The sequence below is a fragment of the Tympanuchus pallidicinctus genome, unplaced genomic scaffold (assembly GCF_026119805.1).
Source record: "Tympanuchus pallidicinctus isolate F22 unplaced genomic scaffold, pur_lepc_1.0 scaffold23, whole genome shotgun sequence".
NCBI classification, from domain to species: Eukaryota; Metazoa; Chordata; class Aves; order Galliformes; family Phasianidae; genus Tympanuchus; species Tympanuchus pallidicinctus.
In genome coordinates this window covers 6,900,278-6,923,019 of record NW_026294740.1, presented here as the reverse complement: position 1 = coordinate 6,923,019, position 22,742 = coordinate 6,900,278, and the positions used below count along the sequence as shown (strand labels likewise).

The 22,742-nt window shown below is 47.7% G+C and overlaps 1 protein-coding gene across 2 annotated transcripts in view; it reads left to right on the top strand.

Annotated features, from left to right (window-relative positions):
• The window catches only part of MAP2K6 (mitogen-activated protein kinase kinase 6), a 45,724-nt gene extending 25,442 nt beyond the window's left edge, over positions 1-20,282 (top strand). For both annotated transcript variants that reach the window (XM_052687923.1, XM_052687922.1), the window contains exons 8-12: positions 1,423-1,550; positions 2,223-2,300; positions 3,182-3,321; positions 6,047-6,092; positions 9,567-20,282. In XM_052687923.1, coding sequence (XP_052543883.1) covers positions 1,423-1,550; positions 2,223-2,300; positions 3,182-3,321; positions 6,047-6,092; positions 9,567-9,644 — 470 coding nt within the window. In that variant the 3' untranslated portion in view covers positions 9,645-20,282. The remainder of the gene's footprint in view (positions 1-1,422; positions 1,551-2,222; positions 2,301-3,181; positions 3,322-6,046; positions 6,093-9,566) is intronic.
• The last annotated feature ends 2,460 nt before the right edge of the window (positions 20,283-22,742 follow it).

Here is a 22,742-nt window from a genome sequence, read left to right as displayed (position 1 = left end):
TGAAAGAAAGAAATTTGCAGCGTTGCTGCTTGATCCCTTTCTTTTTAAAGAATCATTTTCAATTTATCATAAGGAGGAAAAAGCCCTCTCTGGAGTGTGATTGCTGGGCCAAAGGGTGTCCAAAGGGAACAGCTCAGCTCCAACAAGTGGTTGTGTTCTGTAGATACTGCGTGTGGCTGGAGGTTGAGCTCTGCCTTCTGTGTCGTTTGCATTGGGTGGAAAAATGCTGCTCAGCTTCTGGATTTCTGTTTGCTTGTTTGATTTCCACTGAAAACCATCTTATTTTGAGATAATAACAGATGGGTGAGAATCTCAGCTACCTGAGGCTTTTGATGGCAAAACACTGACGAGAGAGTGGTTGTTAATAATCTGTAATCCACTCAATTCTGAAGAGCAGGACACAAAGCAGCTTCTGGTCTCCTTTTCAGCTCTTCTTTTTCATAGTTTATCACGTGTAGGTAGATGACCTTGTTGCAGAAGTGACCTCTTCTTTCTGGGTGTCAAGATTGTTCGGGGTGAGAGAAGATAGAAGGGCTGTGTTGGGCTTATAAATCAGATCAGCAAAAGGACTTTGTGCTGAAATTCCATCTGGGAGTAGCCCAGGCAGGGAGGATTCCCCACTGTGCAGGAAAGCCCCTCTTCTCCAAGCTGGATATCACTTTTGGGTTCTTTCTGTGCCTTAATTTCCCTTGCTGATGGTGATTATAACCACCTTCATGAGAATTATGCAAACACGAAGGCACCAAGGATTACAGGGCCATGATGGGAAGTAGATAAATCTGGCAGTAATAAATAGCTGAGACGCTTGCCTGATTTCCATAAGGTGTGGAGCACCCACACGCCTGCTGCTGTTAACACTGCCTTCAAGCTTGGGATCTTTAAATTTAGAGGCCACTTCTGAAATCTTGATCCTCATCTCAGTTTATTGCTTCCTTCTTCCACTGCAACCCTCACTGCTCTTCACCCTCTCCTGTCTGCCTGTCATCCCTGCCCTGTGGGTTTTCCTTGTCCAGACACGAGAGCAGCCTCACTTGGAGGCTCAGCAGTGCTCCAGCCTTGCACAGACATTCCCTAGAGATGTCTTCAGCTCTGCAGAGCTGTTCCCTGTGAGTGCTCTGATGTCCGTGGCCATCCCTGGCTTGCTGGAATATAATGGCTGTGTACAGGGTTTCTTCTCACCTCCCCAAACCAGTGAGAGGAGTATGCAAGTGAAAGGACACACGCAGGGCATACAATAGGCCCATGAGTCAGTCACCTGGATGTGCAGTCCCTGCAGCCAGCTGGGCTTCTGCTGTGTGTGCAATGCTGGGGTTTGCGTGGGCACCTTTGGTGCCCTCTGCTGATAGGAAGCTCTTTGGCTTTTTTGGCTTGGCTCAGCCACCCATGCGTGACAGTGACTGTGGTATGTGTTCCTTCTTGCAGATGTAAAGCCCTCTAACGTGTTGATCAATACGCAGGGGCAGGTGAAAATGTGCGATTTTGGGATTAGCGGTTACCTCGTTGACTCTGTTGCTAAAACCATGGATGCAGGATGCAAACCCTACATGGCTGTAAGTTGAGATGCTGAAAAGCTGCATGTGCAAGCTGCTGTGGGACAGCCAGAGGAACATGAGCCTGGGTGTCAGGTCGTCCTAAAGGGAGAAGGATCAGCCACCAGCCTGTCCTGGGGCCTCGTTTTGGAAGACATATCCCTGAAACTGCTTGTGAAGGAGCAGAGATAGAGGTCAATCTCACAGGTCAAATCAGGTCTCCTGGGCACAGCTTCCTGCTGCCTTACTGCCTCCCCATGACCTTGGGAAGGCTCTGTAATTACTCCCTGTTGCACTTTTGCTGTTTGCCCTTTTGGGGATAACAGTACTCTCCTGGGAGGAAAACACTCCTTCGGACTTGCTTTCTGTGGAGTGGATGCACAGAGTGAGCACAGTCCTGAGAAACTGAGGCTCATCACTCCTTTTTGTGCCAGATATGCTGCATCACTTGCATCACCCCATTCCCTGGTGCAGGTACCAAGTGTTTCTGGTGACCCATTTCACTGCTGCCCCTACTGACAAAGATGTAGGGCTGCATCTGGTGCCACAGTGGCCAAGGGAGCAAGCTGCAGCATAGGCTATGTGGCACTGGCCTGACATCTCTGAAAGACCTCCTTGAGGTCAGAGAGCCCTGGGTGCAGGCACTGCACTGGGTCCGTCCCTCTTTCTTAACTGCTTTACATCTCTTTGCAGCCTGAAAGAATTAACCCGGAGTTGAACCAGAAGGGGTACAGCGTCAAATCTGATATCTGGAGCCTGGGGATCACGATGGTAGGGGGATCACAATGGTAGGGAAATCTGGGGCTTGCAGCAGTGCTGGAGGCTTGGCTGTGCTTTGTGTATTTATTTTCCTCCCCATATCTCCCTGACACTGATGGCAGTGGTTCCCTGGGAATGTGATAGGGTGGGAAGGGGTACACAGCTCCACAAGATACCACTAAGTACGTGGTAGGGTCAAGGGTAAGGGGGATGGAGCTGCTTTGCAAAATCCTTGCTGCTTTGGATGCACTGGCATGGCAGGAGTGGCCCCCAGGGATGTCCAGCCGTTGGCCAACCACTGAGTGTCCAACCTGTGGCTGTCCTTGCAGCATGCCACCCTGATGGGGACAGCTGTGCTGTGGTGGTTGCAGGCAGCCAGGAGATGGCAGCATGGGATAAGGCAACAGTGTCCATCAGTGCAGCAGGTTGGATTCCAATCTGAAACAGCACTCCCAGCACTGAGTGCTTAGTAAAGTCTTCTTGGAGGAGGAGGCATTGGGTGTTGATGATACGTTTTGCACACCAGGAGAAGCAGTGTTTAGGGGGAGGCCATCAGTTGCCTTTTTATAGCACAGGTACCTTTTGCAATATGGCTTTGTTGTTTGTTTTTGTTTTTAACTTGAAACCTCTCCCCAGCGACATGCAACAGGATGGCAGTGGGGAGGACTGAATTTGGAGGCTGCTGGGTCTCCTCAGGACTTCCTTATATACTGGGGGATGTAAAATGCAAGATGTGATGCCTTGTAGCCTGGTGGGGTGATGAGATGCCACGAGTTTATGCAGAGCCAAACCATGGGTGGTGTGGGTGCATGGGTGGGAGCACAGGCTGTTCAAATCCTATGGGGTGGCTGTGGGGTGTCCTCCAGGGCTGAGGTTGGGTGCTGTCTCCCCAGATCGAGCTGGCCATCCTGCGCTTTCCCTATGACTCCTGGGGGACGCCCTTCCAGCAGCTCAAGCAGGTGGTGGAGGAGCCGTCGCCGCAGCTCCCAGCGGACAAGTTCTCAGCAGAATTCGTCGATTTTACCTCGCAATGGTAAACAAACCACCCTTCACCCTCTCCTCTGACCCTGCAGGTCCCCGCCAGCTGAGGCTGAGGAGGGCAGGTGCTGTCCCCATCCCCGCATCAAGGGGACAACCTGATGGTTGTGGACCATAACCTCTCAGGGTAAGGGGCTGTGCCTTCACACCTGCAGGACTGGGGCTGAGCTGCGCTGAGCCTTGGCACTGGGCTGGGACTGCGCGTCCTTGGTGTGATGGTGGTGGCTGCGATGGCCTTGCCGGCTTAAGGACCGGGCTCAGCCTTTTAGAGGACAAGGGAGGAAGGGATTAAGGAGGATTTCTCAGCTGGTTGTCTCTGTATGAGCAGCACAGGGTTAGCAATGGAGAACAGGAAAGGTGAGCAGAGCCCAGAAATGGCCGTGTCCTCCTGCCACCCTGCTCCAGAGGGAAGCAGCACCGAGGGCAGGCACAGCACAGAGCTTGCCCCGCGATGGCCCCATCCATGGCCATCCCGCTACCGGGGCCCTCCGGCTGCTGCTCTGTTTTCCCCAGGATTCAGAGCTGGAAGCAGCAGGAGAATTTGGCTGCGTCGTAGGAAAAGGGCTGGAGCAGATGAGCGCTGTCTGGAGGCCGGCAGCGCTGCGTGAAAGCTCAGGCTCTCCCAGCACCCGAGGAGACTCACAGCTGCCCTCGTCGTATGGTTCACAGAGAGCTGGCAGAGGCCCCACGGCTCCTGACTGCTTCTCCCTCCAGCTTCCCTGGAAACCGCCTGGGAGGCATTTGTATTTTCCAGGCGCTGCAGTGCCATCCGCTGCTTGCCAAGTTGGCAGGTGGATGGTGGTTTGCGGGGCAGCCAAGAAAGGACGGCAGATCGACAAATACAGAAATGTGAGCCTGTTCCTGAGCTGCCAGTGTCAGGGCCTGGAGCCCAACAGGCTCTGCTGTGACCCAGGAAGGGGATTATCAGCCACTCCTGCCTGGGAACTTTAAGTACCGACACTCGGATTCTTTGGAGTCTTGTCCAAACATGTTTTCGAGGTCCCTGTATTGGTCTGCACCAACCCACACTGGGGAATACCTGCACACACCCACGCTGCTCTGTGTCTCTGGGAGGTGGGAGCTGGCTTGGAAAAACCCCTCTTGCAGAATGCCCACCATTTTTGCAAGACCCACGCTGGGATTTTGGACCAGCTGCCTTTCTCCCGTGCTGCTGGCTCACTGCTTGTTATTGCTAAGTTGCCTGTTTGTGCCAGGCAGGCTTTTCTTCCCCACTGAATGGAGGCATATTTTGCATTTGCAAGCATGGTTTCTTGCAGATATTGCCTTGGGCTGATTTAGGAACAAGAAATCCTCTGCTGTTTATGGTGGTTGCAGTGAGAAGAATGACCCTGCTGAGCAGCACTTATATCTTGAAAGCTTGTGCTTTGTGGGGCATATGGCTTTTCCTCTCTCTGCAAATCCTACCATCTAGGATCACTGAAGGCCCCTCAGCTCAGTAGAGTTGCATGGAATCAGGAGAGCATTTTGGTTGTGGACTGTAGTGGTTTTGTGCTGTCTGACAGCAGACCATGTCATATCAAGTCAGTGTATGAGGGCTGGTTTAAGGCTATCTACAGTTCAACAGGTGGCAGAGTGAACTGCACCACATGCTGTGTGGGGTGGTGCAGCTCTCATGACCTGTAGCTAATGCAGGGAAGTTCCTGGGACGTCTGAGCTAGCATCAGATCCAAATACGCTCTTTGTTCCCAAAGATTTACATGGGTATCAGTAAAGTGTCAGCAAATTTCCTGGTATTAGTAACCTGGGAATAAGGGTTTTGTTTGTAGAGGGTCTAAATTAAGAGGACTATACCCAAATCCTGCTTCTGAACACGCCCAACCTTGAAATGCACCTTAGCATCTCAGCTTGGGTTGCTTTTCAGCCCAGAGGATGTGACACATCCCGTACCTCCAGTTCGTCGATATTGGCACGTATCGTTACTAGGTTCCTCTGTTCATTCACAACATGACACTGAACACGAGCCCACTACACACAGCAAGCAGGAAATATCTATTCAGTGTGTGTACTCTGCTTCCTCTGGGCTCCGTCAAATCCCAGCAGAGGAGCAACTTATCATCACCGAGGTTCTCACTTTTGTTTTGCTCAGTGTGACACCTTTTCCCCGCCACCGACGTGTACGTGTGTGAAGATCTTTTCAAGTTGCTCCAAGTGTCTTTCCCCTAAATACACTGTCAGGAAGTGAGCAGCGATTACGTCCTGTCTTTTAAAAACTATTTTCTGCAGGAGGGAAACCAAAATAACTTCCAGCTACAACTCTCCAGAGCCATCTGTTGTAGGAGAGGAGAAAAAAGGATGTCCCATGTAACCGTCCCCATTGATAACAGCGGGCTGATAAACAAATAGTTGTACATGTGCTTTGGAGCCACTCGGTCGCCACTCCCAATCAAAGGTTGCAGCCATACCTGTAGCAGCTGACCTACTGGATGGTACCCAAAAAACCAATTGTATCTGTCCCCAGCAATTGGCAGAGCATTAACCGTTGTGAAGTGTCTGCGGACCCAGGGCCTAGAGCACTGGTGTGTGTTTGTTGCAGGTGTCCTCAATGGCTAAGCTGCTTGCTTAGTGTATGGATAAGTGGCTGAACTTACTCTACAGGGACTTGAAGCCTTGCTTTTGTCACAGTGTGATTTTATGGGCTTGCTTAACTGTCATGCAGAGTGTAATGTTGAGCAATTTTCTTTTTTTTCTTTTCATTAAAGCTTGAAGAAGAATTCCAAAGAGCGGCCAACATACCCAGAGCTTATGGTGAGTATGCCTGGATTAAACAGTGTATTGGTTCAGAGCTGAGGTGGCTTGTAATGAAATGCTGAACTCAGGGTTCCCAAAAGTGGCTTGTGATTTGGGATGCTCAGCATCTCAATTTTTATAACAGAAATGAGGATGCTGGCACTTCAGTGTCTTGGGAAGGTGCTGCAAGACAGAGATGCTCTTGGAGGTGTCAATCAAGTGCTATTCCAGTCAGATCAGTGGAGAAAAAGTGTAAAACAGTGATTTGCTAAGGGATAAGAATGAGGCTGCAGAGAATCATTTAGCAAGGGTAAAGTCCTCCTCTTGAGTTTGTGTGATGGCTTCAAACACTGAAGCCAAGTGCTTACAACGTGAGGGCTGCAGGAATGGAGCGGTCTCTTGAGCTCTCCTGTCATGGTGTGTTGGGAGAGGAAACTTTGGACAGAGTGATTTCTGAATGTTAGGGACAGACACAAGTCTGTGACTAATAATTCCGGTTATTGAGTTTTGTCTGCTGCTTAGAGACTGTGAGCATGTCTAGGGAGGAGGAATAACTGAGGAAGAAGATGCTGATAAAGGCTCACAACGAAGGAAATGTAGAGCAGTGCAGGGCTTCGAAGTCAGATGCACTTAACTGCAGAGGAACTTCCAGCAGTGCAGACGTTGACGTAACTCAGTCAGCACTGGGCTGGAGCTGGCACAGGATGGTCTGTGCTGAGGTTTTTCTGCCAGAGCTCCACAGCTTCATGGCCTGTCTCTCTCCTGATGTTGTGGTATTGATCCTGGTGCTGCTAAAAGCTGACCAAAAGCAGGGGAGCTTGGGAAGCCAGTGTTTCACTCAGGCATCTCATCTCTTTTTCACTGTCATCTGATTGACAGCTAAAGGCTGGAAAGTGCCTAACTTTGTGCCCTGGGTATTGGTGTCTCCTGCCCTTAGGATGTGCATTGTGTCACCCAGGGGGTGACATCCCCAGCCTCACTGCTGCTCTGCTTCAAGTTGTTGGGACCCCCATGGTGCAAAGGTGCCAGGGTTGAAAGTGTTCTCTGGCTGCAAGACATGCCAGAAATCGACGCATCTTTCTAAAGTGAATTGGAAGCAATAAATAATTCCAGTGGCATTTTTTGCTGGGCCCTGTAATGCAGTTTTTCTATATATAGATCTATTTACACACAGTTTGCCCAAATACTGGTTTCAGAAAAAGGAGGCTTGAGTTTTATGTTGTTTTCTTTTTTTCTGTTTGTTTTTGTTTTTTTTAATTACTACTGAATAAACACATACATATTTTAAGTGTACTTCTGAACTTTGCCAAATGGCCTTTTATCAAAAGGTTCACCAGCTCAGCTCTGTCTGTTGCAGCATTAATACCCATTGGCAAGCGAGTGCATTTCTATTGAATTAGGTTCTTGGATCACCTCTCCAGAGTATCTCAATGCTGTGGTATTTTATGGCTGACATGAATGTTGTGAGGTCCTGTGGTTGAGGGTTGCTGTTCTGTTGTGTTTTTTTTTTTTAATCCCTCCTCCCTCTGTTATGGCATTAAGTTGTGGTACTGGATTGGACTTGCCATTTAGACCAAGACTGCTCCCTTGCTTTCCTGTGGAATTGAGGTTTCTCATGGAAAATATGACTCTGTGCTATCTTGAGCATCAGGAAAACTGATACGGATGCTTAATCTCATTTAAAAAACCACTTCCCCAGGTGAAGTGGAGCATGAAACTACTGCAGGACTCCTCCCCGGTGGTCTGCACATTGCAGGGAGCACTTCCCACCACCACGGGGGGGGTTTGTGCTGTAACTAGACTCAGACATTGCAGAGGGGTTGGGTTCACAGACAGACAGGGCTGGAGGGCACTGCTGCCACTCATGTCTTGGGTGTGGGTGCATCTGGGCTGTGGTGGCACTGCTTTGGGTGTGAGTTAGTTGGGGTGTGAAAGCAGTGGCATCTCGATAGGATAATCATACAGCAGGTCATTTGGGTCATTTCTCTGAATAACATTGAGAGTTATTCAGGACGTTTAATTCCCGTGACTGTCTGACCCAGGGAGACCTTAAATTATGTCTGAATCCTTACCACAATCCCTTTCTGTTCTATTTCCCACGTAACTGCGCTTCCTCTTCCTTGCTGCTGTGCCTTTGGCTTGTTTTCTGGCTGCTCAGAGCTGCCTCTGGTTGCTGGATAACTTTGCTCTCAAGCCCACCTTGGAAAGTCTCCTTTCTCTGCCCCTGTTCTCCCTCCACTTGTCCGCTGCCATAGATGTTTGACATAGCCAGCTCTCAGGGACTGGGGTGATGGCAGCTTTAGAAAACCCTACAAACCCCAAAATATCTTTAAAAATCCGTCTTGAGTGGAGAGAGTCAGGAATCAAACCAAGCTCCCCCAGGCTGTGTATGGGAAGCACAGCTATGTTTTACACAGAGCCGGGGTTGCCTGCAAGCCCTGCAGGGCCCCAGCTGCCATTTGGTTCTCTTTAACACTCTCAATACAAATAAATACAATTAACTGCCAAGACAGTGGGTGTCAAAGAGTGTTTTGGTGATTTCAGGTGGAAGCTGGCTTTGACTGATGCATTGCAGGCCCTGGTACAGAGTGAGTTGCTGGTGCTAGCAGAAAGCAGCTTCTGGGGGTATTCAGTTGTGTACTTTAATCCTTCCACATATTTTTCCATTTGCGCTGAAATGCAGGCAGGATTTTCTGGCAGGATGTCTTCCCATGTTGGTCACGATTAAGTAGTTAAACATACAGCTGGGGATGGCTTTCCAGCCAGGATGGCTTTCCTCTCTGCGGCATTTAGGGGTAAGGTAGCCATCTCCTGCTGTGAGAATGAGCAATTGCAGGGAAGAAATGAGACTCAAAAGTCACCAGAGGGTAAATACACAGATAAAGCAGGAAGCTGAGGGAAAACCCACTGCAGTCAGCCTTCCTGCGAGGTTTTCCCTTGCTCCCAGGCTGCTGGGCACGACGTGCTAGAGATGTTGTTCAGTACTCTCTGTTGCTTCAAGAGCAGCCCAGGGCAGCCCTCCTGGGCAGGGCAAGGTGGAGAGAGAGAATGCCAGAGCGTGGCACAAATCCACAGCCTTTGTGAAGCCTCCTAGAAGTGTCTCAGCTGCAAAACGTGGAAAGCCCAATATTATTGTAGAGTAATAGAAGCATTAAGGTTGGAAAAGACCTCTAAGATCAAGTGCAACCTCAGCCCACCCGCACTGTGTCCACTGAGCACATCCCTCAGTGCCACATCCAGGTTCTGCAACACCTGTAGGGGCAGTGACCCCAGCACTCCCTGGGCAGCTGTGCCAGTGCATCGCCACTCTTTCGGAGAAAAGTTTCCTAATATCCAGCCTGAAAATGATGCTTGCAACAGACTGTTTGCCACCAACTAGAAGACTGTCTGAAAAGACGTTAGATTCAGTCCTCAGCATTGTGAATAATAAACTTCTCTGTTGTTTTTTTTTTCTTCTTTTTTTTTTTTTCCCCACTCTTCTTCTCTTCCCAGCAACATCCTTTCTTCACCCTGCACGAATCCAAAGAGACAGACGTCGCCTCTTTTGTCAAACTCATCCTGGGAGACTGAGAACTGGACTTTGTATGAATTGCCCTTCTGTGGACTGGTGGGTGCAGGGGAGGGGCGCGTGGCAGGACTTGTCATGGAAGCACCAACAGAAAGTCGCCGTGTTTTGTTTTGTTTTGTTTTTATTCTGAGAAACCCCCCACCTCGCCGAAGTTTTTAAAAGGGTTCTTTGGTATCCATAGTGACATAGAACGAGCTGGTTAGTGAAATGAATTTTAATAAGGTTGGTAACCTTGAAACAAAAGCAAAACAACGACAACAACAAAAAATTAAGAGTGATTTACATATTTAATGACAGTCAAAACCCCTCTTCCTAACGTTTTCCTACTTCCCTTTCCCTTCCTCCCGAACCGGAATTTGCTTTGTCATGGTAATAGGTGCTATGGTAGTCATGAAGTTGTATGTAGATTTATATTTTGTCCCTTCCATTATTTTAATATTTATGTTAAGTGCTTGATGGAATAGATTTCTGTTTTATATGAGGATGAATGTGTGGTGATGATGATGATGCTAAATGAGGCCACAGCAAGCAATAGTCCTAGGGCTTTGCTGGGGAAAAAGATGCCAGAGGAAAAGAGGAAGAAGAGAAGTGTCTGTGTTGTGGATAATATTTAATGTGCATCCTATAAAGAATTTATAGACAAGGATCTCAGTTCAGCTCTTCGAGCTGCCTTCATAGGGTGCGAAGCAGCATTGCTGTGCTGGAGGGAACCCCGGCATTCCGTGAGGTCACCTCACCTCCAGAGACCATGCTCTGAGCCCAGGCAGCCCGATGCCCACGGTGCTCTGCCAGCCTCTGCACAGGGAAAGCCCATGCCCGATGTCCTGCCCTTACCCTGCAGGACTGGGCAGGTGATGAGGTCCAGGGTGGGAAGATACTGTTGGGTGAGTTTCTGGGATAGGAGTCCCAGAGGGAAACGACTTGTCCAGAACGTTGCACAAAAACCAGGAGGAGCCTGGTCCCCACCTGCCCTCAAGCCCAGCAGCGTTGCAGTGTCTGGGGCTCACCTGGGCTGGGGATGTGCTGCTTTGGGCACAAAAGGGCACTCCTCTCACCTCTTCCAGGTAAGAAAGGCAAACAATCACAGCGGGAGGTCTGAAAAAGTAGGGATAGCTCAGCACAGGTTTCCAGGGTTTTCAGCACTGCCTAAGCAGCAATCTCCCTGTGTTTGCGTGCAGACTTCAGGAGTGCTGCCCTGGAGCCTGTGCTGGCACGTGATTTGGGCCATGTCCACCTCTGGTTGTGATACTGGAGGCAGCCGGGAGTGCCGGGCTCCAACATGGGCTGCAGGTGTCCCCCCATCAGGTCAGCAGCTGGGAAAACCATGCAGGGAAACCACAGCCCACCTGTCCCAGGAGCTTGTTGCTGTTGGCCCGAGTCTGCAGAGAAAAGCTGCTAGCCAAGGGCTGGAGTGTGAAGGCTGTCTGGGTGGGAGGGGGAATATGGTGACCCACTCTGCTTTTAGGTAACAGGGTTTCTTTCCAGTGAAGGGGGGCCGAGCACTGCGAGGCATTACTGTGTCTGGAGCAAGGCCACTGGCAGGTGCTGGTTTGACTGAGCCAGACCCGCACAGCTACATTACCAGGCTATGAATCCTTTGCCTTTGCCCGTGGCTCCTTCCCCCAGCCCTGCAGGGTGCATGAGTGTATGGCTGCACTGCAGACTGTGTGTGTGCCTCATGCCCCTCTGCATGCTTCCCTTCCCCACCCATCACTTCTGCACAAGTTCTCAGAGCCAAATCCCAACTGGAAGCGCGCCATGCCCTGCAAGGTGGTTGTGCAGGATGTTATATACAGCCCTTTCTCTCCTAGCTTAGTGGCATCAGTCTCCATTGGTGTAGGTTGGATTTCAGGATTATCCTGAGCACCCGTCTGGGAAGTGATTTCTTGAGAAGGGCAGTATTTAGAGCAGGGAACCCTGAGTGGCAGGGTAGTACCACTGGTGCTGGGGGCACGCAACTCTTTGAGAGGTGCACATAGACACCAGTGCCTGGGCTGCTGCTGCCAGCATAATAACTGTGGCTGGCAGTGCCTGCTGAGGTGGTTGCAAACCCTACAACAGTGCTGCTCTGCCTTGGGACCTTATCATAGAATATCCTGATTTGGAAGAGACCCATAAGGGTCAAGTCCAGCTCCGTATCGAAGGAGATTCATCGATCCTTGTGCTCCTCCACTGCAGGCAGGGTGCAGGTGACTCCTTACTGCAAAGGGCTCATGGGTCATGCAGGCTTTGGGGAGGAGGTTCCTCTTCCTCAGGCCCTGCTTCACGAGCCTGCTGGCCCCCAGTAACAATAATCTCCATATTTCACTTTGCGTCGAGGAGAACCTTTCAGGTCACACTGTGTTGTGGGTGAAACACAAGGATGTTTTACTTCACTCTGTAATTTTAAAAGGCCTCGCATGGCTCATAATCTGCCCTCTCATATTCCGTGGTGTGTGTGTGTGTTTTCTCTCTCTCACTTTCTCAGAGTCACAGAGCTGTTTTGATTGATTGTCCTCAGCTGCAGCTGAAAGTCCGGCCAGCCAGTTTATGGAGTTGGTTCCAGCATCAATTCTCGCTTTGAAAAACATGACATTTAAAACCACCCTTTGGTTTTCCTACATATGGATCTGATGCTTTTGTTAAAGATTGTTTTTGCTACTTTTCTCCTGGAATATAAGTCTCATTTGGACACCGCATCCTCTTGACCTCACAGCACCTTTATTTCAGTGCCATTATAATTGACAGGTTGAATTTATGAGATACTGTCAAAGTTCAGTATTAATAGCAGATATTAATGTCACCAGCGTTTTCCAATAGAAAATTAATGTCAGTGTTGTCTGCAGCTAGTAACCCTCTAAAATGATTCCTGCATGCCTCAACACTACATGCTGAGTACTTTCTTTTATGCCTTTTGCTCTTGCAATGCTTGGGCTGTATGATTCCTTTGTTTTAATGACATTACAATAGAGCATGCAACAAATCACTTCACTTCCTCCTGATTCTCCATGACTTTGTTCCTTTAAAAGTCATTTACGTCAGCCCAGAGTAAGTGTGAATCTGTATGGCCAGTGTGAGTAAAACCAGTGATCTGCATTGGTTGTCACTGAAAAGGTACTTGAAGGAGGAGAGGAATGCAGAAGCTGTATCTACATCCCTCTTTGTGGACACCAGGCTTGGCCTGATCGAGGGTATTCTTAGAGAGAAGCCTGAGCTGGTGGCCTCAGAGCAAGGAGGAGAGCTAGAGTCTCCTCTGCAAGGTTGCAAAACAAAAATCAGACTCTTTTCCATTTGATTGTAAACTCAGTAAAGATGAAAGGGTTTTGTTCAGTACCCAGAATCATTTTTGGATGTAACCTGAGTGCAGGTTTGGCTGGGAGAGGCACGATTTGTGGGATATTTAGCCTTTCCCAGCAACCATGCCCCATGCCCTGGTGTTGAGGCTCGAAGCTGTTCTTCTAAAGGCTCCTTTGTCTTCAGACAGTGCAGAACTGTGGGCAGCACACAGGGTGTTAGATTGTCTCGAGTCAGGATATTTAAATTGCAGAAGCAGCAGGTCTCATTCCACAAACCTGAAACAAACCAAAACACCCCAGGGAGTAAAGAGGAGTGAAAAGCTGCCCAGAGCTGAGCACTGAGCCATGGCTTGGACCAGCAGTGTGAATTAATTCCAGCACAGTGAGACATTTGCAAGGCAGGGCCTCTCTGCTGCTCTCTTTTCAGCCACAGCAGTGGTGATCTGGCTGTGTGAGACATGCATAGCCCATCCTCATGGCAGGAAGAGGGAGACCACAGGGGCATGATGTTCATCATCTATTTTCTCCAATGTGCCAAATTCCTTACAACTCCTGACGTTCTTGCGACCTCCTCCATGCTTGAGGCTTTGCCATTTCTAGGGGTCTTGAACTGTGGCTGGCAGAAAGGCTTCTTTCTGGGTCTCCAAAAGCCCACTGTCCCTTAAACTTGATGGGGAACTTGGAGAGCATTTGCTGGTTACCGTTTTTAAGGGCCACCCTGCTGTGGTGGGTGGAACGTCCATCTTCTCTGGGGGTTTTCCAGAAGTTCACACAGATAGCTTCATATTGTATGCCTGCATTTTTCCCTGACTTCTGTTGATTTTAGTGGCAAGGAAGGAGGTTGGAGAGGCAGGACTGCTGTTTCTGGAGGCTCTAGGTGGGTAACTACTTAGAAATAGCACTTAAAATAACTGAGTGCAGTTAAGCTCGCTGTTCTTTGACTTGGGAAGGAGGTGGTTGTGTGCTGTTGGGGCAGTGTTGGGTGCATTTTGACTTGGTGGGAAGGGACTCCGGGGCCCTCACCCATGCGACGTTGCAGTGCCTAGTTCCAAGGACAGAGATACCCACACACACAGCATTAGCCAGGATTTCTCCATGTTTGCAGAAGCAGAATATGTACCTGAACATTTCCCTCCTTTCCTAGACGTTTTGGAAGAGGAAATCCCACTCGGCTAATGCAGCATTGCTTTAGTGGCTGGTCTGGTGTAGTTCAGACAAGGTTCCCACCAGCTCCCTTGTTTAATAGGCCTCTTCTTTATTAAAAACAAAACCCAAACTCCTCTCTCAGAAAAGCCAGCCAAGATGCTCTTTTTTTTTTTCCCCCTCTCTTCCATCTTGTTCCTCTTAGAGGAACTCTGGGAGCCAGTCTTGGTGCTTTCACTCTTTCACATGCCAAAGATTGCTACATCCCTCTTAGTTATGCTCCTGCCAAACCAGATCTTATAGTCTTGCCTCAAGAATCATCCACTTCCCTGCTCCTTGGGGTTCCTTTTGTTGCTGTTGCTTTTTCATTGAATTTCCTCATGTTTATTGACATGTCTATTGTTGAGCTTCCTGGACACATGCAGCTCTCTTTTTCAGATACAGAGAAAGACAAATAGTTGCCTTCGCTGGTCAGCCCCTGCTGTTGGGGAAATACTGCTAGTGATACGATTCTTGCAGGTGGGGATGGCTCTCATTTAAAGCTAGGGTCACGGAGGGTGTAAACTGGCATTGCTCCATTGGCTTTGCTGGAATAAGGCCAGTTTTGTCCAGCTGAGAATCTGTCCTTAATGTCTAAACAGTTATTACATACTAATAAAGATTAATGATTGTAAATCCCCATGGATTATACATAAAATGGCAAGTTTCACTCATTAATCTTTATTGCCATATTATAGCTGTTTATGTTAGAGGAGTTATCTCTCTCTGTTCTGAGCATGCACTTAGGAGAAAGGGGCTGAGTGTGGGGGAGATGGTGGGTGGACATAACAGACCAGATGTCCGTGTGTTTTATAGTCTGTGTCCTCTCCCCCAAGTTACTTATTTCCTTGAAAGCCTTTAACCAGCAGCAAAGGATGTATCACAGAGCTTTGTCTGCTTCTCTGGCCTCTGGCTGAGCTATAAAATCCAGATTGTTTCTGGTGAGAAGGGATCAGATCTCCTAATTAATATTTCAGCTCAGCCTTTACTGGAGCAGATGGATAATATGAAATTTGACGAGTGCTCTGGCAGGCCTGAGCTCTGCAGTGCACTGAGATTCACTCTCCTGGACTGTGGCTGGAAGAGATACTTTCTGCGCACTATGAAGCAGTGTTTCAGGCTGAAAGGATGCAGCTCCTTCACGGAACCCTGCGCTATAAAAGCAGTTGATTTTGTTACTAAGAAGGGCCAGAAAAAGCTTACTTGAATCTCATCTTTTGTGTTTGGAGACAAGCATAGATTCAGCTTGTTGGTGATGCCAGTGGTCCGCACTGTATAAATTGAAGGGACTGCAAAAAACTGCAAGGGTGGTTTTATGGCATAGGGACAAACTAAGTGCTTTGTTGAGCAGCTGTTGTTTGTCTTCTCTGCCAAGGAAGAGCTGAAGTTGAGTGAGCAGAGCTCAGCAGACAGAGAGCAATGGATTTAGGTGATGCATTTTGTCTCGTATCCTAGATGCCACTGTGTCCCCACTGCCTGCAAAAGAAACAAAATTTAAAACCCTAAAGAAAACCAGGGAAGAACTGCAAGTGAGCTGGTAGTGGTGCCTGTGTGGCCTTGTGCATTGCTGCTTCCCCCGTTGAGCTTGTCAACGAGTTTCATTGGGCATGAATGATGGGAAAGGCTTGGGAACTGCCTCGGTAGCTGAGAAAGAAGAGGGTAAATATTTTAAGGAGTAAATTCCCATCTTTTAGTTAGTTACGTTTATAACTGCCACAGGAACAAAGGAATCCTGCAGGACCTGTGCTGCAGGCAGTGTTGTTCCACTAGGAATGATTGTGGCTGTGACACGTGTTGCATGGCCTGCTTTAGTGCACTGCTGGATGGCTGGCCAGCTCGTAGCCTCCATTGACCTCTTCCCTACAGTCACAGTTACATTTTGCATTTTACTGTCTGGGATTTTACTAGCAGCTTTTTTTCTAGGTGGTCAGGCAGAGAGAAGGCAAAAGAAAGGGGCCTTTGGGAGAAGAAGGCAGTGCCTATATGCTATCCACCGCCCGCCCGCAGGTATCCAGCCAAGGTGAGAGCTTCCCCGAGCCGTTGGAATACTCCCTGACATCTGTTCTTACTTCTTCTCCATCTCAGGAAAAATCCCTGCTGGAAGCAAAGCAGCCCCATGGCTCGCCCTTGCCGGCAGCCAGCCTGCGGGCCGGGCTGCGTTTCCTTCCTCGAAAGGCTCTTGGGTTTCTCTAAACGATGGGGCACCACTCCAGCGGCTGCGAGGTACCGCGAGGATAAGCTGGGAAATGCTTGGAAGTGTCTTAAAACGCGCTGGAAATAGAGATGGAAATCTCGAAAGATCAGACGGCTTTCGGCAATTTCCAAAGCTGTGTGGTTTTAGCCAGACCTGAAAACCCTTCCTAGAAGTTTATTTCGGGGTATTTTGGTATGTTACTTTCACTTTTGGGCCCAGCTAAATCCAGGAAGCTCAGAATAGTGTAATTTTAAAATAGAGAATAAACACACCCACCCCGAGTATTGCTGAACAGATCAGGAAAATTCGTGTTTGGTTTCTCACAAAGGAAGAATTCAGGCCAGCCCAGGGTTTATCCTAATTCAGTCTGGGTTTGCCCGAAATTATTACTCTTTTTGAGAAAATAAGAGATCCATTCTGCGGTCTTTCCATAATGCCATGACCAGCATGCAAGGGTCCGAATCAGAAGATGCCAGCAGGAGGCTAGAGACAAGTGCAGTGGGGAGAGGCAGCCAGCACTGAGCAGGAAGGAGCAGGATGGCCTCAAGTACATGCCTGGCCTCTAAAAACACAGCTAGAAGCAGATCCTCTATAGTTATGTGTGGTGGAGGCATTGGGGTCTGCCATGTTGCCATTTTTTTTCTTGTCTGTTCCTTCTTAGAAAGACCTTACGGCCATCTCAGAGTGTCCAGAAACAATATCTGAGTCTGTGGTATCTCTCAGCTCAACTGTGTGCTTCTTTTCAGGAAGGGTACTGGGAAGAGTGGGAAGGGACATGGTGTCTTCCAGTTAGACAGCCAGAGTGAAGAGGTGTATATCAAGTGCCTTGCAAGAGCCAAAAAGGTTTGTTTAAAGAAGAATTACAGCCTGTGGTGTAGGCTGTCAGGATTGAATTTATCGTATACAGGTGCAGCTGCAGAATTCTCCATCCACATTTTGCCCGCATTTAGTTGTGAGCCTTCCATAAATACAGGATGAATCACAGAATGGCTTAGGTTGGAAAGGGCCTTAAAGATCACCTAGTTCCGACCCCTGCTGTGGACAGGTTTGTCACCCACCACATCAGGCTGCCCAGGATCTCATACAATGGCCTTAGGCAGCTCCCAGGAAAATATCTAACAATAGCCCATGCTTGGTGGGCTTAAGTCAAGGTGGGGCTCTACAGACAGAAAAAAAGCCATAGCATCACCAGACCCAGAGTCTTGGCTCCAAACGTTTCCATATAATGGGTGTGTTGTGAATTTCCAAAGTCTACCACCATTTTGCTTCCTCTGCAGCCATGAGTTGAGCAGCTTGTGTTTGGTGTTGGCTGTCACTGTGCCACTGGGGCTGCTGGAAATGATCACCACATCCACAACTGTTGGAATTTGGCATTTATTTGTTAATAGCAATACACTGGGGGGAAGCTGTTAAATGTAGTGTCTCGCAAACTGAGGATATGTTGGAGTAAAACTTGTCATTTCTCTGTCTAAAAGTGTCCAAAGTCTTCAATTTATGGAACGATGGTTTTAATGGCAAGGATCCATGTTTGGCATCAAAATTTATGAAATTTGTAGAGTTTCTGTCTCAACTTGTGAAATCTACTGTCTTGAGATGGTGGGGAATTTGTAATGAAGATATTTCTATGTTTCTATGTTATTTTAAGCTAAAAAGTTTAAGGAGAACTGAGCTGAATGGAAAAGTAACCGCTTCCCAGTGGTGTGCTGGTGTTGAAGAGGACACAGGCAAAGTGGCAAGTTGGAAGCCTACTCTTTTTTAATGTGTTCAATGTTTGTATCAGTTCAGATTTTCTTTCAGTGACTTGGTTTGCTCTGGAATTAGAGATGAAGTAATCTTTTTTTTTTTTAAAAAAAACATTTTTTTCACCTCTTCAAGCATCTTGGAGTCTTCTGAATAAATCTGCTCATCGTTGTTTGGTTTTAATAGGAGAAGCACCAGTTGGGTTGTAATGGTTCCTTCCAGAGGGGATTGAGTAGCACCAGAGATCGTCTTAGCTGCTAAAATGCTTGATGCTCCAAGCCTGAGTGCATTGGATTTCTGAGAAAATTCGCCACCTGAAAAATACAATCTGGTTTGAGATGAGCTGGGTTAGTCCAGGCCTTCCTGTCAGGTTCTTCTGTATCAGGAGCCTGGAGTTCCCCATCAGCCCTCAGGTCAGGGATGCTCGGGGCTGTCAGGAATGAACTAGAAGTGCTGAGGTGTGGAGCACTGATAAGCAGCATAGAGGTGCAATCCCAAACATGAGACCTGTGGGAGACAGGCAGGGGTCTCCCAGACATGCTCTTCTTGTTCTTTTCATTCCCTTCCTCCTCTTTGCAAATGTATCTTGCTGCTCTGCTGCTTCCAAAGCCGCCCAGGCCGTGCTGATAAAGAACTCTGTGATGCATCTGTTTTCCAACAGCTTGCGTTGGTTTTCTGGTTTGTTTTTTCTTCCCCCTATGCATAAGAAGTGTTGGGTAGCAGAATGTGGATTTCATTAGAAGTTCATAAAGCAGGGACCTCAGAAGGATGTGGGTATAAATGCTTTTCAGGCATCTGAGGTGAACTTTAAATGGAGCTTTGGCCCTCATTTGCTTTCTGCTTTTCAAATACCATTTATGAGAAAGCGGAGCTGTCAAAGCCATGCATGAACTTTGCCTTCTTGTGAATAACTTGTCTCCAATTGTCAGAATGCAAAAGAAACTTGTCTTGAAGTAAATTCGGTAGCTCCACAAAGCTATGAGTGTGTATGCATTTATGTGCAGCTTGGTGGGTGCAGGGAGCCACTCTGCTATTTCAGAGATTTAAAAAACACAATGCAAGTGTTTTCAAAAAGAGCAATTAAAACATTTTATTTGTTGGCAAAAGTACATCAAACCGCATCTCCCATCGTTCTTTTAATTGCTTCGTGCTTGTTTGTGTTGCCTTCATCTTTGCTTGCCTTTTTCCTCTGCAGCACAGCCCAGAGCCTCACACAGCCCCTCTGGCAGTAAAGGAGTGGGGAGGAATGGGAAATGGGGTGTTAGGGGAAGGGCAGCACGGCACAGTGGGAGCCATTGTCACTTTTTAGCTTGTTGAGGTAGCTCTGTCCTCATCAGAATCAAAACTTCCCATATCCTAACTTAAGACCCCAAATCTTTGTGCAAGGAAATGGAGGTTGGAAGCCCTGCCCTTCTCACCCTGGCTTGGGCAGTCCTGTGAACACTGCTGGTGGTTTATTAACAGCAGCATCACTGCTGGGGTCAGGCAAACACTGCAGCGTTTCGGTGGTCACCCACTGCCAACCCCTGAGACCTCATGTCAGCGCAGTCTGAAACACTTCTCTTAACCTGTGATGTCTTCATTCATCTCAAAGCCGCTCCTCGTCCTATGGAGGTGATAAATAGTAGGAAACTGACAGTAGGACCATGTGCGTAATGCTAGATAGGCTTTTATTTAATGTTGTTTTAACGAGATGCATTTAGGACCCGTGCTGTATTGGATTAAGGATATTGGTGGAACAGTTGAACTGGTATTCCTTAACCTTTCCCTCTGCCCTCTTCATTCAAAAGACAAAATAGATTGGGAGAATGTATTTATCTTGAAAAAGAACCCACAACCCTGTTAGTAAAATACATTGATCTTTACTACGCTTCAGTTTTATTTCTCAGGATATCCAAAGGTTTATCACTGCTGCTGAGAGAAGGGGACAGTACACCTTTTTGAAACTTCAACCACTGTAACCCATTTTCCAGATGTGTGTGTGCGTGTGTGTGTGTGTTCAACTCAGCACTGCGTGTGCGTGTGTTCTGCTGATTATTGTGTGCATCTATGAAATGCTTCAAACAACTGCCTGGAAGTCAAAACCAACCACCTCTTTCCAGTCATGTTTGCCGTGACTTTTCATAACCACACTTGAACTAGTGGTCTTGGATTAAATATTCAAAGAGCAGGGCATCTTTATAGCAATGGTATGTCAGTCAAATTAAGAAAAATGTACACAAAAATAAATAAATTAAATTTAAAAATGACGCGTTGTCAGCCTACCTGTATTTACCTGCTGGAAGTGCTACAGTAGACTCTGGAATGGTTGCTGGGAGCACATTTTGTACTGCTTTTGCTATTCATATGGAAGGTTTTTAAGGATCAACTTACTTGTAACAGCTTATCATCGGGAATGCTCAAGCTGCTCTACAGAAATAATCGCATTTCGGCAGACGCATCCACATCCCGTCCAGCCCACATCAAAGCATGAGCCCCGGCCCTGCTGTGGCTCTGGCAGACGCTGGGGGACCAGAGGAGCCGGCTTCCTGCCCCCCAGAGCAGCTTTGCAGCCCGGATGGGGTGCAGTGGGCTGCAACCCAGTGGCCAGCATGGACCAGGGGTGCAGGTCTTGAGCAAGGGCCCGTCTTGATGCAGCCCCCATACGAATCAGCTGCAGCACTTGGTCCCACATCCAACCTGCAGTTCCACGCTAGCCCCATCACTGTTATCTGCATTGGAGCCTCGTGTTTCTTTAAAGGTTAGTGATGCTTTTGCCATGATGCAAAGCCAGTTTTCACCCTTAATTTATTGGCTGAAGTCACATCGCATTTTGCTTGAGGAAAGCTTGCTGGTCTGGGTCATGCTGAAACATGAACAGCTATTTCCCTCTTTCTCACATAAATAAAACGATGCTTCCATTTATTTAGGAATTGCTGAAAACAATATATCAGCTCCCTCTGTTGACCCTGCAGTCCCAGTTAAGGAAAAGCACTGGTTGCTGAGCTGATGCACTAAGGAACAAACTAAGGAAAAGTATCCTACTTAGTATGATCACTTTTCAGGGGCACAAGAGAGGAACTGATCTTCATTACATAGCAGTAAACCATGTCCTGGGCTGAACAAGTTCAGATTGCAAGAGGACATTACCATGCCAGTGACATGGAGATGGCTATAAAAACATCTGAAGGGGAGAGCTGGAAGAGGAACATCAGCAATTCTGGGAATCCTAAGCAAAACAGCTGTTGAAGCTTCATCCGCACTGTGCATGTGCACGTGGATGTGTGTTCTGCTTAAAAGAAATTAAGAGCCTTACTTTCATTTTATCAAATGAAATTACCCTTGTATGTTCAGAATATTTATGCATAAGTACTCTTTTTTTTTATTATTAGAGCTTTATCTTACTGTAATCAATTCCAAATACAAAACTATTTTTATTGCTGAAATGCAGCAGTAATTTATAAGATGTACATGGAATGCACAGGAGATGCCAAAAGCAATTTTATGGAGCCTCTTTTGTTGTCATCTACAATGCATCAGTTCTTGCCTTTGGCCTCCCATCAAATTTGAAACGCCCAGGACAAAATAAATAAATAGATAAATAAGGGTAAGCGTACTGAAGTAGCTGCCAGCCCCTAAAATAGTCTAGAGATATGAGTGCACCTTTGGGATAGCTTTTGGTTGAACACAGAACAATCGTGTAAGCTGACCTGAGCTTTGTAATGCAATTATTTTTGTTGGCAGAATGGTAGATCTTGTTCCCTCTGTGTCCCTTGCTTCCCATATAGTATTTCACTCATTTTCAGAAAAAGAAACTGTAAAATAAGATCCTGCGTTATCACAGCTAACATCATGTTGAAATGAGGAGTGAAAGCTGAAGGTCTGCAGCTGAATGGGAATGCTGACCTGGACAAGTACGAAAAGGCTGAATTGCCTTGAAGTGGTCACACAGCCACACAAGACAGTGATGTTGTACTCATAGAGGGATTTCAGTACCTTCTAACAATGGTGACAAATTTGCTACTGGAGAGTTTCTAAAGTCCTCAAAGCTAGGAAGAGGTGGCTGCTGAAGCGCTTTGCCTGATGACCCTACAAGTGGGAGAATCTGTACAACTGTGTGGGTAAGTTTATCTTCATGTGCTACAAGAGTGATCAGCCTCTGGCACAGCAAGGCACTCAGTGATCAACCTATGACACATTCCTGCCCCCTGGATCTGTCTTTGTTTTGTGTATGCATGGTGCTTGCTGGAGATGGATGGAGATGATAAGCTGTTGAAGCACTGTTTGCAGACATCAGAGATGGCAAAATCAAAGAGTGATGTTTCACAACTCTTCTTGCTAAGGGTAGCCTTGATTATCTAGAATCTGGCTTCATACCTGACTTTTGCTGGGAAACACTTCGGCCTGACAACTAACATCTTCCTGATGTCCCTCCCAGGTGAGCAGCCCAGCTCTGCTCAGCAGGACCTGAACAACGAGCAGGATTTATCTAGCACATAGCACTGCTCAGACACAGCCCTTGCTGCTGCATTTCCCTGTGGCTGAAACAAGGCACAGGAAATTGAGCAGTTGGGTTTTATATATAGGGTGTTTTGAGAGCATTTGAGGCGACCCACGCTTGTCTTGGCATGAGCTGCTCTGCCCTCTTCTCTGTGTCATGAACAGCATGCTTGTAGCTGGCCCAGGCACAGCAACGCAGTGTTCTGCCTTCTCTGTCTTCTCTTTGTTTC